This window comes from Capricornis sumatraensis, chromosome 18 (assembly GCF_032405125.1).
Source record: "Capricornis sumatraensis isolate serow.1 chromosome 18, serow.2, whole genome shotgun sequence".
Taxonomy (NCBI): domain Eukaryota; kingdom Metazoa; phylum Chordata; class Mammalia; order Artiodactyla; family Bovidae; genus Capricornis; species Capricornis sumatraensis.
In genome coordinates this window covers 17,201,519-17,218,096 of record NC_091086.1, presented here as the reverse complement: position 1 = coordinate 17,218,096, position 16,578 = coordinate 17,201,519, and the positions used below count along the sequence as shown (strand labels likewise).

At 39.4% G+C, this 16,578-nt stretch overlaps 2 protein-coding genes and 1 pseudogene across 3 annotated transcripts; all 3 read right to left on the bottom strand.

Moving 5' to 3' along the window:
• Positions 1-1,951: 1,951 nt before the first annotated feature.
• Positions 1,952-16,034, bottom strand: AK6 (adenylate kinase 6). The gene is made up of 5 exons (XM_068990470.1): positions 15,976-16,034; positions 14,214-14,306; positions 5,584-5,642; positions 5,271-5,416; positions 1,952-2,363 (listed from the first exon to the last, which is right to left on the bottom strand). The coding sequence occupies exons 1-5, from the start codon at positions 16,001-16,003 to the stop codon at positions 2,171-2,173; spliced, it is 519 nt and encodes a 172-aa protein (XP_068846571.1). The 5' UTR covers positions 16,004-16,034; the 3' UTR covers positions 1,952-2,170.
• LOC138094713 (N-alpha-acetyltransferase 20 pseudogene) lies at positions 7,613-12,513 on the bottom strand (annotated as a pseudogene).
• Positions 12,480-16,007, bottom strand: TAF9 (TATA-box binding protein associated factor 9). 2 transcript variants are annotated; one of them, XM_068990468.1, is made up of 3 exons: positions 15,976-16,007; positions 14,214-14,306; positions 12,480-13,503 (listed from the first exon to the last, which is right to left on the bottom strand). In XM_068990468.1, exon 3 carries the CDS (start codon positions 13,484-13,486, stop codon positions 12,692-12,694), a length of 795 nt encoding a protein of 264 aa, XP_068846569.1. In that variant the 5' UTR covers positions 13,487-13,503; positions 14,214-14,306; positions 15,976-16,007; the 3' UTR covers positions 12,480-12,691. The 2 variants fall into 2 exon arrangements, with proteins under 2 accessions (XP_068846569.1, XP_068846570.1); XM_068990469.1 differs by lacking the exon at positions 15,976-16,007 and adding an exon at positions 15,731-15,764.
• Positions 16,035-16,578: the final 544 nt, after the last annotated feature.

Genomic DNA, 16,578 nt, shown 5'->3' with positions numbered 1-16,578 from the left:
GTACACTTTAAAATAGTGGATTTTTGATATGTGATATATCATATGATATGTGATATAGCTTAATAAAGAATAGGAAGGTCTGTATGTTCTGCTGCTGCTGCTGCCACCAAGTCGCTTCAGTCGTGTCCGACTCTGTGCAACCCCAGAGACAGCAGCCCACCAGGCTCCACTGTCCCTGGGAATCTCCAGGCAAGAACACTGGAGTGGGTTGCCATTTCCTTCTCCAGTGCATGAAAGTGAAAAGTGAAAGTGAAGTCGCTCAGTCATGTCCGATTCTTCGCGATCCCATGGACTGCAGCCCACCAGGCTCCTCCGTCCATGGGATTTTCCAGTCAAGAGTACTGGAGTGGGGTGCCATTGCAAGATGGTATAATATACAAAATACATTAAATGGAAAAAAAAATGACATACCAGTTTGCATGTTATGCTACCATATACTTAAAAGAAAAAAAGCACGTACACACACAATGCTACCATATGCTTAAAAGAAAAAAAGCAAGCACACACATGCTACCATATGCTTAAAAAAAGTACACACACGCTACCATATGCTTAAAAAAAGCACACACACATCCAAACCCAGTAACATTCTTTCCTAAAGGGAGGGAATCTAGCAGTGACTGAAGAACAGGGTGGCCTGAAAAGGAAGCCTACCTTTCTAGTACAGATCTTCCTTATGTTGGGGTTACAGCCTGATGAATGCATCATAAGTTGAAAATATCCTAAGTCAAAAATGTGCTTAATACGCCTGACCTACCAAACATCACAGCTTAGCCTAGCCTACCTTTCTTTTCTCCCCCCCCCCTGTGGAATGTGAGATCCTAGTTCTGCAACCAGGGATGAACCAACACGCCTAGCGGTGGAAGCTCCGAGTCCTAACCACTGGACGACCAGGGAAGCTCCCATCCTAGCCTACCTTAAATATGCTACCTTAAATGTAAGAATACTTACATTAACTTACAATTGGGCAAAATCATCTTAACATAAAGCCTATTTTATAATAATGTGTTAACTGTCTCGTAAGCTCTTGACCACTGAACTGAAAGTTAAGAGTAGAATGGCTGCATGGTACAGAGTGGTGCTAAGTTTTCTCGGCTGTCTACCCTCGTTATCACCTGGCTGACTGGGAGCTGCAGCCACCCCCACTGCCACCATCACAGGTAACATGCTGCATGCGGATCGCTAGCCCAGGAAAAGATCAAAATTCAAAGCATGATTTTGAGAGTGTCGATTCCTAGGCAGGTTGATAGTAAGCCCGGGGTCCCTGAGGAAAAGAGGGATCTGGGGCTCTCAAAGAGGAGATAAGGGTCTGGAATTCTCACGGAGGAGGAAAGGACAAATGTTTTTTTCTACATTCCTTAGCAAGGATTATATAATAACAATGTATCCGGCTTGAGGACAGTTACTTCTTCCTGAAAACCTTCTGGCTAATCCTGTTACCTTAAAATGTCAATTATGGGAGGGGTCTAGTAAGGTCTTTACAACCTTGAGACAATCTTTTGATTTATTGTAATAACTAATTAAAAAAGCATATAACTCCCTTGCTTAGACTAGCAAGGGGCGCACTCTCCGTCCCCCTTCTGATGTCCATGTCAGAAGCTTTCTCTGTCCTTTTTATACTTTAATAAGCTACACAAAAGCTCTTGAGTAATCAAGCCTGGTTCCTGGTCCCAAAGCTAAATCTTCAGATATCACAAGTCAGACACCATTCACCATAAGCTATCAATTTCTAGTGTGTATGTTCTCGCTTTCGCTCCATCATAAAGTCAAAACATCCTAAGCTGAACCATTCTAAGTTGGGTACCATCTGTATATGTTTTTGTACATTTTGAATTGTATACAGAGTGCAAGTATTACCACTTCTTTTTTTTTTAAAGAAAGAAAAATGGAAAATTGATGCTTTATCTTTAACCTGTGTTTTATTTTAAGAGATCATCTTGATTTTCTTCTGTAATAAACTTTTACAGTTTTAACTCTCAATCCTTAATAGTACTATTCAGTATATTTGAGTTTAGCTTTCTCATAGAGAAAAAAACCCAAATATAAACCTTTATACTATCCACCTCCTAGTCTAACAGCACAATTTCAATAAGGAAGTTTTATTGATAACAATAATTTATGTGACATCGGCAGAGAGATGTCAAGAGTGATTGTGCAGTGGCCATGCTTGTTAAGAACTGTGATCTTTGACCCACTGCTCAATCCATTTCAGTATCTGACTGATATTATCCTCTAAATCTTCTGGTTTATTGCTCGGCAGTTGATGCACTATTTCTTCCTTGTAGGATGCTAAGGCTTCTTCATGAAGAACTTGAAAAATTTCACACTGAACATTATCTTTTAGTTTCTTCTCATTATAACCCCTAGAAGGCAAAGAGGAAATAATCTGAATAGCATTAACTAAAGTTTTAGGAACAAATTAGAAATTAGACACTTCAGAATCTATACACTTTTGGAACACATGAAGAATCACACAAAAATAGTTCTTAGTCTCTTTACCTAGAAATAATTGGTTGGCATTCCTCCGCCTACAATTTGTCAGCCATTCAACTAGCAAACATCTACTTACCTCAAGCCAGATGCCCAGCTATGAGATTAAACAGTCTATAGTTATGGTTCTAAATTTTAAAAGTTAGAGGAATTAAGATATAGACAGATAAAACAAATAAATGGCATATAATAAAATGCACATGATAAAGAATATCATATACTAATCGGGTACTAGATCACACAGATGTATCTGTAGTTTATCAGTTCCAAAGACACTGAAAAAATTAACTTGTAAAATCTTTAGGAAAATGTAAATTAGCCAGCTAGTTAGTGAAATGAGTAAGGAAAATACAGATTCAAATTAATTCAATTTTGTAACAATCAAAATTAGATTGAACTACTCAAAAGGTGATTAACTTTATGCAAACACAGCTCACAGAATGGGAGAAAGTTTTTGCAAATCTTATATCTCACAAGGAACTTTTTTTTTAAATACATAAATCTTACAACTTAATAAAAAAGGCCAAATAATCCAATTAAAAATTGGGGAAAAGGTCTAAATAGATATTTTTCCAAAAGATATACAAATGACCCATAAGCACATGAAAAGGCATTCAATATCATTAGCCATTAAGGAAATGCAAATGAAAAGTACAATGTGATACTACTTCATATCCACTAGGATGGCTACAATCAAAAAGATAATAACAAGGATGTGAAAATACTGGAGGCTTCATAGACTATTCTTGGGAATGTAAAGTGGTGCAGTCACTATGGAAAATGTCTGACAGTTTCTCAGAAAGTTATACATAGCTCTTTAACATGTGACCCAGAAATCCTATTCCTAGAGAAACTTCAATACCCAAGATAAATGAATGAATGTATAATATTCACAGAAAAACACATGCATGAATGTTCATAGTAGCATTATTCATAATTGCCAAAAAGTTGAAACAACCCAAATGTCTATAATCTGATAAACAGATAAATAAAATATGGTATATCCATATAATGGAATATTATTTGGCAATAAAAAGAAAAGTAGTACCGGTACATGCTACAACACTGATGTACCTTGAAAACATTATGTTAAATAAAAGAAGCCAGACACAAAAGACCACATTTGATGATTTCATTTATATAAAAAGTCCTGAATAGGCAAATCCACAGAGATAGAAAGTAAAGCTGGGACTGGGGACTAAGGGGAGATGGGCAGTGACCGCTAATGGGTATGGGTTTTTTTGAGGTGGGGAGGTGGTGAACATTTTTAAAAATTGGTTATAATAATGGATATACAACTCTGTGAATACACTGAAAACCACTGAAGTGTATGCTTTAAATGAGTTGTACAATTCATATGGTATGTGAATTTATTTCAATAAGTTTTATTTAAATAGGTGATTACTCATTAAAAAAAATAGGTAATAATTTTTTCAATGGTTAAAAACAAGACTGCTTTCCTCATACTTTAATCTTTATTTACATAAAATTTAATTTTTAATAAAAATGTTAAGTGGTTTTTGACAAAAGGCATATGTGCCATATTGTCTCAATTACTTCTCTGTTCAAATATTTTTAATGGCTTTTCCTGCCTAAAGAAAGATGATGAAAACTTCAGGTATTATTCCCACCTAACATTTCCTGTATATTTCATACTATACTTTTTTGTGCAAGGATTGACTTCCCTTGTAGCTCAGATGGTAAAGAGTCTGCCTGCAATGCAGGAGACCCAGGTTTGATCCCTGGGTTGGGAAGATCCCCTGGAGAAGGAAATGTCAACCCACTCCTGTCTTCTCTGGAGAATTCCATGGACAGAGGGAGCCTGGCAGGCTACAGTCCATGGGGTTGCAAAGAGTGCAGCTCACACACACACACACACAATTCAACGGTGTTTAGTCAGAGCTGACTATGATCACTGAGATCACTGAGAACACAAATTCTGAACCTGACCTTAGGCAAACTTCTGGAATTTTCCTTCCAGAAACTTCTCTCTAAATTTCTTTAAAATTCCCCTTTTGCCACAGCTTGAATCAAAAGACAGTGGGGAAATGTTTTCCATAAAACTTTGCTTTTTTGGTTATTCTAGATTAAGCCTGATGCTCTCTTGGAAAGGATGAACTCAAATGTATTGTGAAATGTTAATTTATCTTGTTAGTTTTTCATAAGTTTTCTCATTTCTGTTATGAGGATGATTTAAGTGGGTAATTTTCATTCCATAGCCAAGAATATGCTATTGTCTTGGCTGTCTTCCTAGAGAAGTTTTACATTTAGGAAAAAGCATGACTAAATAGCGTTGCTATATAGTACATTTTACTGAATCAGACTGTCAGTTAGGGTCTTCATTTACTCAGAAACTACTGCTTGTGTTTTACAAATGCATCTTTTTCTCTTGGTTCAGAATGTTGGTACTATACAGACTTGGTTTATAATGAGAGTGAGTGAGTGAAGTCGCTCAGTCGTGTCCTACTCTTTGCGACCCCATGGACTGTAGCCTACCAGGCTCTTCCCTCCATGGGATTCTCCAGGCAAGAGTACTGGAGTGGGTTGCCATTTCCTTCTCCAGGGGATCTTCCTGACCCAGGGATCAAACCCGGGTCTCCAGCATTCCAGGCAGATGCTTTAACCTCTGAGCCACCAGGGAAGCCCCTTATAATGAGAACAAAATATAAAGTAGTCACATTTTCAAATAGAACCTTTTTGATGTTAGTAGTTGCCAACTTCAGGAATCTAAATAAAAGTTTATATAATACTTCAAGAATTTGATGTTTTTCCTTTCTTACCTATTTTCAAGTCTTTTGTACAAAATACTGTTATCTGTTTTCAGGACAAATACTATATGAAACCAGCGTTCAGGGAAGAAATCACAACCATGGTAATCAACAATAACTCCACCTTCACTCATTTGGTTTTCTAGCTCATCAACTACCTGTAAGAAAGGGAAAAAATAAAGATGAATATTCTTTTAAAAACTGAGGTCAAAAAAATAAGCTAAAAAAATATTATCGCCTCAGTATTAAATCAATTAAAAAAAACAACTAAGGTCAACTTTCCTATTTTTTTTAATGTATACTTTATTTTAAACATTGTACTTACTCTATCTTCATCTAAAATGGGACAGTCATACTCTTCATCATAGCCATCATATAACTGCCCTAAAAGAGATTTACATTGGAGTATTAAAGTAGTCTTCTTGGTAACTCAGTAATTTTCAATTACTTTTTTAGAGATAAGAGAGGACACTAATACAACAGTGTCACACAGACACCAAATATAATGAGCAATGCTGATAAATTAGAATTCTGTCTAGAAGGAAATTTGGATAACAGTTTCAAAACTGAAACCATCTATAGAGAACCAACTTCAGTATTTGTGGTGCTATAAGAAGAAAACATTAGTTTTGTGGAGCCTCAGATTGGTGGTGAGAGAGATACAAACACTCACATACATTAACAGCAGGTTAAGTTCCAAACTTATTAGGCCAAGGATATGAAACTTATTAAAAGCAACAACTGGTGCTTGATTCCACAAATGAACCCTTTGCCACTGAGGTCACATTCATGGGGTCTGGGGAAGGAAAGTCACTATACAGATGCTCCTAACGTCTAGATTTCCAGCTTCCCCAAAAGCCAAGGGTTAAATTTCAGAAGGTAAAACAAGAATGATGGGGGCAGACATAAAGAAGGCAAATTTAAATCTAACATAAAAACTTTCCAGTAAATTCATTTTCTTTCAAATGAAGTGTGTCGTAAGGAGGTGAGACACATCAATCCCACCCTCAGCCTGAACTCCTAGGCATGTCCCCACGAGGCAGACTTAGATCATTCTTTTAGCCATCTCAAAACGCATGCTATAGTCTTCTACCTCTTCCCCTTAACAATGTGGCACAGGTTGAAATCAGCTTAAAATGAGCACAAGTTCTGAAGTGACAAAAGGGTAGTACTGAGGGTTAGTGGAAGGCAGAGGCAATTTTAACTGTCTTGTCTGCAGGGTCTGTGGATTGATTCTGAGCACACGAACCACTTCTCTAGCACCCTAGTGTGACCTCTGACTTCTTGGGTTACTGTTCAGCTACCAGAGACTCTTTCCCGCTAAAAAGTTAAACTGTCTTGGTGTGGGGAAAACTGGTTAACAATATAGAAAATAATCTAAACCCTTACTTTACACCACAAGTTCTAGGTGGATTAAAAAGTTAATTACTACATTCCAAAGATAACTAATGGAAAACTAAACTTTACAAAGGAATGATTCATTTGAGTTTGTGAAAAAAATAGTTCAGTCGCTCAGTCATGTCCGACTCTTTGCGACCCCATGAATCGCAGCACGCCAGGCCTCTCTGTCCATCACCATCTCCCGGAGTTCACTCAGACTCACATCCATCGAGTCCGTGATGCCATCCAGCCATCTCATCCTCATTCAAATAAATAAAATGTTAAATCTCTGAAGAATTTTTTTTTTTAAATAGCAGGGAGAAATATTTATACTAGGACAAAGGACTGAAATGTAGATTATATAAATTTCTCAAAAACAGTAACCTAATAATAAGAAAACAATTCACACATAATGGAAAAGATAATCAGTAAACTATCCATGAAAAAAATGTTGGACTTTCCCAGCTACTAAAGAGATGCAAATTTAAATGAGTCTTTTTATAACTGTTACATTATGTATTTAGTAAATTGACTCTGAAAATGTGTAATTATTTTTTAGAGTCAACAGTGCATTTTATTATATATCTTAGATTCATACATTTCAAATATACTTTTAAAGCTTAAGTTCAATACAAGATAAAAAATGTATATATAGCAGCGGCTCTCAGGCACAGAATTTAGGAGACTGGAGCACATTGTGAATAGTATGTTATGAGCCATGCCAGTGGAATGTTTCCTTCTGACCTAAATGCCTTTTTTTTTTTTTTGGATTTTATTACAGTGAACAGCTTTAGAAGGTATAATATTGCTAGTAGAAAAGAAGACTTAAAATAAGTTAACAGCCTGTATTTTCTTGGAAGTCTTTAAGAGCTAAACGACCCCCTTTTCTCCTAATAGAGCTCCAAGATTGTCTAATGAAAATATTGTCCATAAACTATCTGGAGCATCATCAGCCTAAGAACCACTGTTCATGGTTATTCACTGTCTTCCGGCTTCACAGGAAGAGGTAATGGTATGATGGATTTCTCAGTGTCCTTGGATAGTGCTTTCCTCATATTGTAGAGTCCTCATCCGGCTCCCCATTGCGCGCTGAATAGTACTCTTGACTATCGTGTACATGCTGTAGCCTAGCTGCTTGTACATCTTGACAGCAACTGGGTTAGACACTCTTACAAAGAGATCAACAAAAAACCCACCCTTTCTTTCTGAAATCTCCTCTAATAACTCCATAAGTTTAGCAGCCAAATCACGGCGCCGAAATTCCGGGCCAACGGCAGAGCTGTGACGTGCCTGCGCCATTTTCCCCTGGCCACTGAGCCTCTGCCTTGCCCATGGTATAACCCATTAACTCTCCACCAGGGGCCTCTGCAACGACGAAGGACTCTAGCCAGTGGGCGAGGCACTCTAAGTAAAAAGGAATCTCGTAAGTTTCTCTAAGTGGATCCAAGTTAAATGTGTTGAAGCAAAACAGGTCGTTGCACCGCTGCACCCACGGGAACCGGCTTACCGCAACACCACACCCGGCCCGCCCTGGAAATCTGTAATTTTTTCAAGGAAAATGTCCTGTCCAGAGATTTCTTTGACCTCTGAATTTCTAACCAGAAAGAAGTATAAAAGATGCTTTAAAATACTCAACAATAGTGAATTAGTTAAATCTTGTTTACTAACTGGCTGAAGTATGTAATTAAACAAGTAAATTAGGTTAAATTTCTCCATTATTTTTACATTACTTTATATATATATATATACATATATATACACATATATATGTATTTTACAATGCCACAAAATGAAGAATACCTACTGCTGATTTTGTACCATGTGGGAATCTGGGGTAGATAAATGTTCTTTCATATTTTAAGTCCAGACTAGTATATGTTGACTAAAATACAACTTTTAATATATGTTGTCTAAAATAAAACTATAGCAGTATTAACTTTATTATTAAAAGTCTTTATGTATTGCAATGCTGAAAAGCAGGATTTCTTAAAATCATGTTAATACATTTAAATAGTGTAACCCAAGCTTTTAAACATTCATTTCAAAAAACATTTATCAAACACCATGTCCAGTAATTACAGAGGAAATGAAGATATAATAGTGAACAAATTGAACACCAATGTAGTCCTTCCCTTCAACAGTTTATAGTAATATGAGATCATAGACAAGTAACCTGCAAATTGTAATATTTAATGCTGTGGATCATGGTGCTTTGGGCAATAAGATGGGCATCTTTTAGGTGAGGAACATAAGCAGGATATTTGGGGAAGCTTCCTGGAGGAGGTAACTTCTAAGTAGAAACTTGAAGCTAAGGCAAAAAGGTAGGTAAGATGATCCTTCATTCCCAGGTGGCTCAGTATATAAAGAATCAGCCTGCCAATGCAGGAGACTCAGAAGACACAGGTTCAATCCCTGGGTTGGGAAGATTCCCCTGCAGTAGGAAACGGCAACTCACTCTAGTATTCTTGCCTGGAAAATCCTAAGGACAGAGGAGCCTGGTGGGCTCCAGTCTGCAGGGTTACAAAAAAAAAAGTCAGACACGACTTGGCAACTAAACAATGAGATACTGAGATTCAGCACTAATGGTCTTGAGGATAGTTCAGTGGTACCGGGGACACAGCATCAATGGTCTAATGAATGGAAGAGGGGTTTCAAATGGATTTTTTAAACTATCAAGATCAGAAGCCAAGTGCATCTGGGTAGCATGTGAATGCATTTATATGTGTGGCAGGACAGGAATCAGGAGTGGACAAGCAGTCAGGGAGAGCTACAGAGCATCTAAACATTTGGAAATGTCCAGGAACTATCCAGATGGTTACATCTAGTAGATGTCTAGAAATTAGGCTAAGTTTTAATTATAAATCTAAGAGTCACCAGCAAAAAGAACTGATCAGTCTGAGTCAATGAGATCACTAGATGGAGAGGCAGGATTACAAGATCACAGAGGAAAAGAGATACATGGTGGGAAAGTGAGAATCAGACGAAAGGATTGGGATAGCAGTGCTGGTGAGAGGACAAGGAATAAGTTAGTTTCAAAGTCTTCTAGTGGTAGGTGATTAAAGTGAGGGGAAGATGAGATACACAAAGGTTAAAGTGGGAACGGCAAGCTTTTTCTATAAAGGGCCAGACAGTAAATATTCCAGAATTTATAGCTTGCTCTTTAGCTAGTGGCTCCTACAAAATCAGGAGCAGCTTGCCAACCCTTGGGTTAGAAACACATCAAGATTTTAAGTGTTGTGGGCCAGATATTTGAAATGCATCTAACGTCTAGATCCATGAGCATGCTGGGGTTAGGGACAGAGGCTTAAGATTGATACACTAGTGGCAGAAAAATCAAGGATGCTGATAACAAGTGTAATTAAATGACTACACATGGGAAAGGACAGTGAGGAATGCAGACTGAATGAACAGGGATATGAGCAGCAGTCTTGGTCTCTCCACATTCAGGACTCTCTCCAGTTTTAAGCTTAATTCCCAACCTAAATTTTCCTGCTTTAGTTCTAAGCAACATAGATGGTCTCTTACAAATAATACAAAAATTTAACATGATTACCAGGAAGGCAATAAACTCCATTTAGGCACATTCATTTAAAACCAGTTTGTTTTGGTCTCATGACTTACAGCAGGTTTCTAAACCTGAAATACTACTGACATTTTGAGCTTGGCCATGAAATTAAAAGACAGTTGCTCCTTGGAAGAAAAGCTGTGACCAACTTAGACAGCCTATTAAAAAGCAGAGACATTACTTTGCCAACAAAGGTCCATCTAGTCAAAGCTATGGTTTTTCCGTATTCATATACAGATGTGAGAGTTGGACTATAAAGAAAGCTGAGTGCAGAATAATTGATGCTTTTGAAGGGTGGTGTTGGAGAAGACTCTTGAGAGTCCCTTGGAATGCAAGGAGATCCAACCAGTCAATCCTAAAGGAAATCAGTCCTGAATATTCACTGGAAGGACTGATGCTGAAGCTGAAACTCCAACACTTTGGCCACCTGATGCAAAGAACTGACTCATTGGAAAAGACCCTGATGCTGGGAAAGATTGAAGGTGGGAGAAGGGGACGACAGAGGATGAGATGGTTGGATGGTGTCACTGACTCAATGGACAAGAGTTTGAGTAAGCTCCCAGAGTTGGTGATGGACAGGGAAGCCTGGGGTGCTGCAGTCCATGGGGTTGCAGTCGGACACGATGAGCGACTGAACTCAATTCATTACGCAGACAGAGGACTGTCCTGTGAATTGCAGGATGTTCAGCAGAATCCTTGGCATCGACCCATTAGAGATCAGAAGAAAACCTCCCACTCCAGTTGTGACAAGCAAAAATGTCTCAGAATATCCCCCAAAGGACAAAATCACCCCATTGAGAAACAGTGCTTTGTAGAAGATTGAGTGGTTTCCCTTAAAACATATTACCATTCGGGAAAAAATGAGGCAGCTGAATGTCTCAGATTATCTCCTAGTTAGATTTTCAGATATATTCAAATGGCATCTGGGGGGGGGGGAAATCTGGTACATTTTGAAAAATCTAATAAAGCACATCACCTAATATGTTAAATCAGACCAGAAATCCTTTATCTGGCATAATAGGAGGAAAAATGCCCCATTTATAAGGAAGATTCCGTCTCATTAAATAACTCATCAATCAAACACAAACAGAATGGTCAAGACCATGCACCATCAAAGCACACAACTAAAATGGTTTGCGTGTAAGCAGAGACTCAATGACGAGGAGAGTGTCTTACTGTGGATTATCCTTGCTCTCAATGTTATTCACGACAGATTATAATTTCATTAAAGTTTAGGAACATTAAATTGAGTGGGTGAGAACTGAAAGACATGACTGAAATTGACTTCTGTATGTAACTCTGAGAGGAGGAAATGACAACTCACTCCAGTATTCGTGCTGGACAGAAGAGCCTGGCGGGCTACAGTCTATTGGGTCACAAAAGAGTTGGACATGACTTAGCGACAAGCACACGTGTGACTCTGAAATCACTTATCAAAAATAGTAAAGTTGCACAGGCAAAGGAACAAACCAGATTTCATATGGTTATAAAATGAAGAACGACAAGCTACACACAGTAGCAAATAAAGACCTAAGTTTTATCAACTATAATTTGAACACCAAAACTGGATTTAAAATATAAGCATGAAAAAAAAATTTTAAGCATGATACTAGCTTATAGTATCAACAATATGATGAGCAAAAATACATAACTGACCTGCAAAAAGGGAAGCTGGGAAAAAACTTAAAATTTTTAAGTAGTGAGATACTGAGAGACACACCAAGAATCCTTAAATATAAGCAAAGGAATAGAAAAACGGATAAGTGTTAGTCACTCAGTCGTGTCTGACTTTTTGCAACTCTATGGACTGCAGCCGGGCAGGCTCCTCTGTCCATGGCATTCTCCAGGCAAAAACACCGGAGTGGGGACCCATTCCCTTCTCTAGGGGATCTTCCTGACCCAGAGATCAAACCCAGGTCTCCTGCACTGCAGGCAGATTCTTTACCATCTGAGCCGCCAGGGAAGCCCAAATGGATAAGTTTCACTATAAATAAAAATCCTGACCAAGTGGTCTCTCTAAAAAGCAGACATGGTTATACCTCAGCAATCTGAAAGAATGGCCCATAAGAGTGGCTCAACACCAGAGATCATACTATGATCTAAACGTGTGAAAACACTACAAGTGACTATAATGGTAAGGAGTAGACTGCAACAACTTCCAGTTTTTCCAACTGCTATTTTCTGTTGGTGATGAGGTGGAAAACTGCAATTAAAAAAAAAAAAAACTAAGAACATAATTGCCAAAGTACCAACAATTAAATGCACGAATTGCAACTTTATTTTTACACTTAAAGGGTGACGAGAAACCATTACTAATCCTATTAAAGAAAATCTAACACAACAGCTCAATCGAAAAGTATGATAAGCATATTTACTCATTAAATACTATTCTTTCTAGAACACAACATGGAAACATCTAGCATGCATGTTTAATCTCAGTACAACAGATTCAAAACCAAGTATACAAGTTACATGCGTCAAGCCTAGATTACAAGTTATCATAGTCATCATCGTCGTCATCGTCATCATCATCGTCATCATGTTTCCTTTTCAATGCGTTTGATGCTTCATTAGCAGTATTTTGTGATGAGACCATGTTAGTGGTAATAAGAATATTTTTGGACCCAATCAATGATGGATTAATTAGAACATTCTGAACAGCTGATGTTGCAGGAATTGATGCTTTTACAGCTGGGGACTGTGAAGTGGGCATCTGTACTGTGAACCTTTGCCCTGTGAGGGACACTGGAGTCCCTACTTTAGTTGAAACGGACATGGCTTGTGGGGTTGGTGTGCCAAGCGTGGGAGTACTTGGTCTGCTAGTAACTGAACCAACACTTAACCGTGGAACCGTTATTCTTCCTGCAGAAGTGGATGCCTTTTTTTGTAAAGACTTAAGTCTATAATTTGGAGCAGTCAAGCAATACCTGTCAGGTGGCAATCTAGGACCTGAGTATGGCTTGATCAATGGCAAAGGGGTTTGATTTCTTTGCCTTGCAATATCTAATAAAAAATCTCTTGGTGGAGGAGAGGTGAAAGACTGGTCAGCACGACACTGGATTGCCAATCGCACATCATCTGCGTCAACAGTAGCTTTCTTAGCATGACTTGAATAAATTTTTGCATCATCTAGAATTGTGGTTACATATCGGAAGGCAAACTCCAACATCTGATTTATAACTCTTGGTTCATACTCTGTAATCCCCATATCCTTCAGGATTTGTGCCATCATCTGTGCATCTTTCGGCATGCTCTTGGGAGAAGCCATCTTGCCAGACTCCATGATATCCGGTGATCAAACTTTAGATCATTTGAAAAAAATATGTACATTAGATCAAATATGAAATAGTTACTTTAGGAGCAACTGTCAGGAACTTTAAAATTTTTAAATACAAGTTTTTAAAAACAGAAATTAAAAAATGTTACATCTTTTCAATTTTAATGAGGCACATTTAAAGTTCCCTTTACTTAAATTTATGGAGTTTCTACCCATTAGAGAATATAAAAAGATGAAGACACAAATAATGGAAGTGATCAAAGACTGGAAAAAATCAGGGCAAAATAGGTAAAAACATATACTTTAAAAATATGTGCAGGTGCTTGCAGGCATGCATCTATCAAACTAATCTAAGACCATAGTACAGCCGTATCCTACTGCCTGAGTTCAAAATTCTGTCCTTCCAATAAGCTCATAGACTATCTTCCTCTCTATACATACATGCTTAGCGCAACTCACAATACTCTTCCTCACATTCAAATGGTCCTATCTTCATGGAAGCTGTTCCAGTTATTACTGTCCACAAAAACTACTAGCCAACTGCAGAGGGGATGCAGCGGTCAAAATAACCAGGACCCAGCATGAGACAATATGTTCTATTTCTATGTCCCCAACAGAGCATAAATTCCTTCATGGAAAATTTTCTCTTCTTTCTCACAAATAAATACAGTGCTAATACTTCATTATTTGTCTCTCACTTTTTAAATAAACCTAACACCAAAGTATCCCTTACCTTCTCGAGCTAAATCACCCACATTAACGTATTTCAGTCCTGATCTTGATGCAAGTTCTTTGCCTAATGTAGTTTTTCCAACCCCTGGTGTACCTGTAAGACAAGCCACAGAAAAATGCTGTTCATGAAATACTCATTAGACTTTAGCCACTGATCTACCCTTAAGGTTCTCAACAACTGAAATGAAAAGTTGCCTAATTAGCAATCCTATACAAACACACACTATAACCTAATGAGCTACCCAAAGCCTGCTGGCTATCAGAATTTCACCCAGTGTATCTGATTTTACCAGAGCAAGTGGGGCTTGGGAGAATCTGATGCCAACCACAGACTGTTTGCCATCATGAAAATTCCCAGAATAAAATTAGCCACCTCAAATAAACTGCCACCATTTATTTAATGTGTATACATACATACACATTGCATGCATATATATCAATACATACACATAGATGTATTTCCTTCTCCTACATAAATGGCAATACTATACATTGTTCTTCACCTTCCTTTTTTCATATTGCTTCAAGATAAGTAATCATACCCTTAATTTTCAGCTGTTCAGATTTAATGCCGCCAAAATTATAAAATCTGGTCATTATAATTAAAGATAAAAGGAATAAATTCAGGTCAACCTATAAGGAAAATAACAATTTTCCTCCAGTCCACTATAATACACCAAGTTTGAATCCTAAACTCACCATGTTTTCAATAAAATGCTCACATTTATATTTTTGACGATATGGTTTAATATTAAAAAACTAAGATACTGTCTGACACAAACAAGATGTTGTAAAACCTTCCTCTTAAAGAACAGGCTAAATGTTAATTTGTTGACGTTAATCTGCTGCTCTCAGAAACAGACAAGACTTATGTGCTGCCAGTATGCTTGTTTTGTTAATAGACCTGCTTTGTTTCCACAAAGAGCGCCTCAATTTTGTATTGCAACAGCATCTACACCCATTAGATTTTGACATGAATGTCCCGTGGTGCTATTACCTACTACAATTTAACAATTAAACATTTTCAGAGTTAAACAAATTAGAAATAATATTCTTGAAGTCACTATGCGGCATTTTAGGGCCCCTCATATATAACAGGCGCCTTGAGCATGGATCCAAAGACCCAGAAGAAACCCCACCATCATCCCGGGAATTTTACAGCATCTCTGGATGAGAAACGACCAGAGTTGCTCAGTCGATGCCTTCTGTTCTTAAAATTTAAAAAGCACCTGAAGCAACCTCAGCTAGCGTGTATGACAAATGAATCACCCACAGCACAAACATCCGACTCCTTTCACCTGACTCTCAGATACAAAGGAAAAATGAGTGGCAGCTCAAGAAGCCTCAAGACCTAATAATGGCATCCATCATTAACAGATCTACTAAGGGCCAGATACTGCTTTATGCTATTTAGCTAACAACCCAAAGACAACCCTACCAAGTAAAGCACCAGCCATTTTAAAACGTGATTAAGAAAGACTAGGCAGCTTGCCAGAAAAGGGAGCTGGATCTATCTACCTCTCTCCGCCTCACCGAGAAGGCCACCTCTCGCCAACAGAATTAACGTTCGTCGTCCCCTCCCCCAGCCTCCCGCAAAACCGCCGCGAGGGCCGGGTCCAAAGGCCCTGACGACAACCCCGCCACGCGACCCTCGCCGAGCTTCCCCACAGAACACTAAGCGAGCCCCTTCGGGCCAGGCCCCAGAGCACTCGGCGTCCCGGGCCAGCCCAGCCCCTCGAGAGCACCCCACCGCGCGCCCTGACCGGTGAGCAGGATGTTCGGAAGCAACATGGTCCTCGCCGCGCTGGCTCCGTACGCCTCTGCACACGCGCTCTACACGCTCCTGGGAGGGGCCGGCAGGGGCGGGCAACGGCAAGCGCCAGCGGCCTGGGGTACTCGAGGCCTGGAGGGGCGCTCGAGACCCACCTCCGTCGCCTCGTCACCCACAGTTGGTTACCCGGCCTTCGAGGACACGCTTCCATCGCAGGGTCCGAGATACCGGCACTGGTCGGGCCGGCGCTTCGAGTCAGGCAATGCGCTGGATGCCTAAGACAGTCGCTGCGTTGGCGGCCCCGCCCTCCGGACCGGGTCGCGGAAGCGCCGACAGATCTGGAAGGTCCCCGGGGGGCGGGGCCTCTGAGAGGCTTCCGCGCTGAGCTCTGGCAGGGCCGGGTGGCTTGCCTTCCCCCTGGAGCAGAGCCTGGGCTCCATGCAGCTACCCGAAAGTAAGGCTGTCGTTGCTGCGGCTGTGGTGTATATATGTCCTCGAGACGCGAATCCCTGTCTGCCTTCACGCCTCCCGGCCTCTCGTGGCTCCTCCTCCCGAACTGCCCATCCCATCTGGGGGTGAGAGGGTGGGGGTGCTG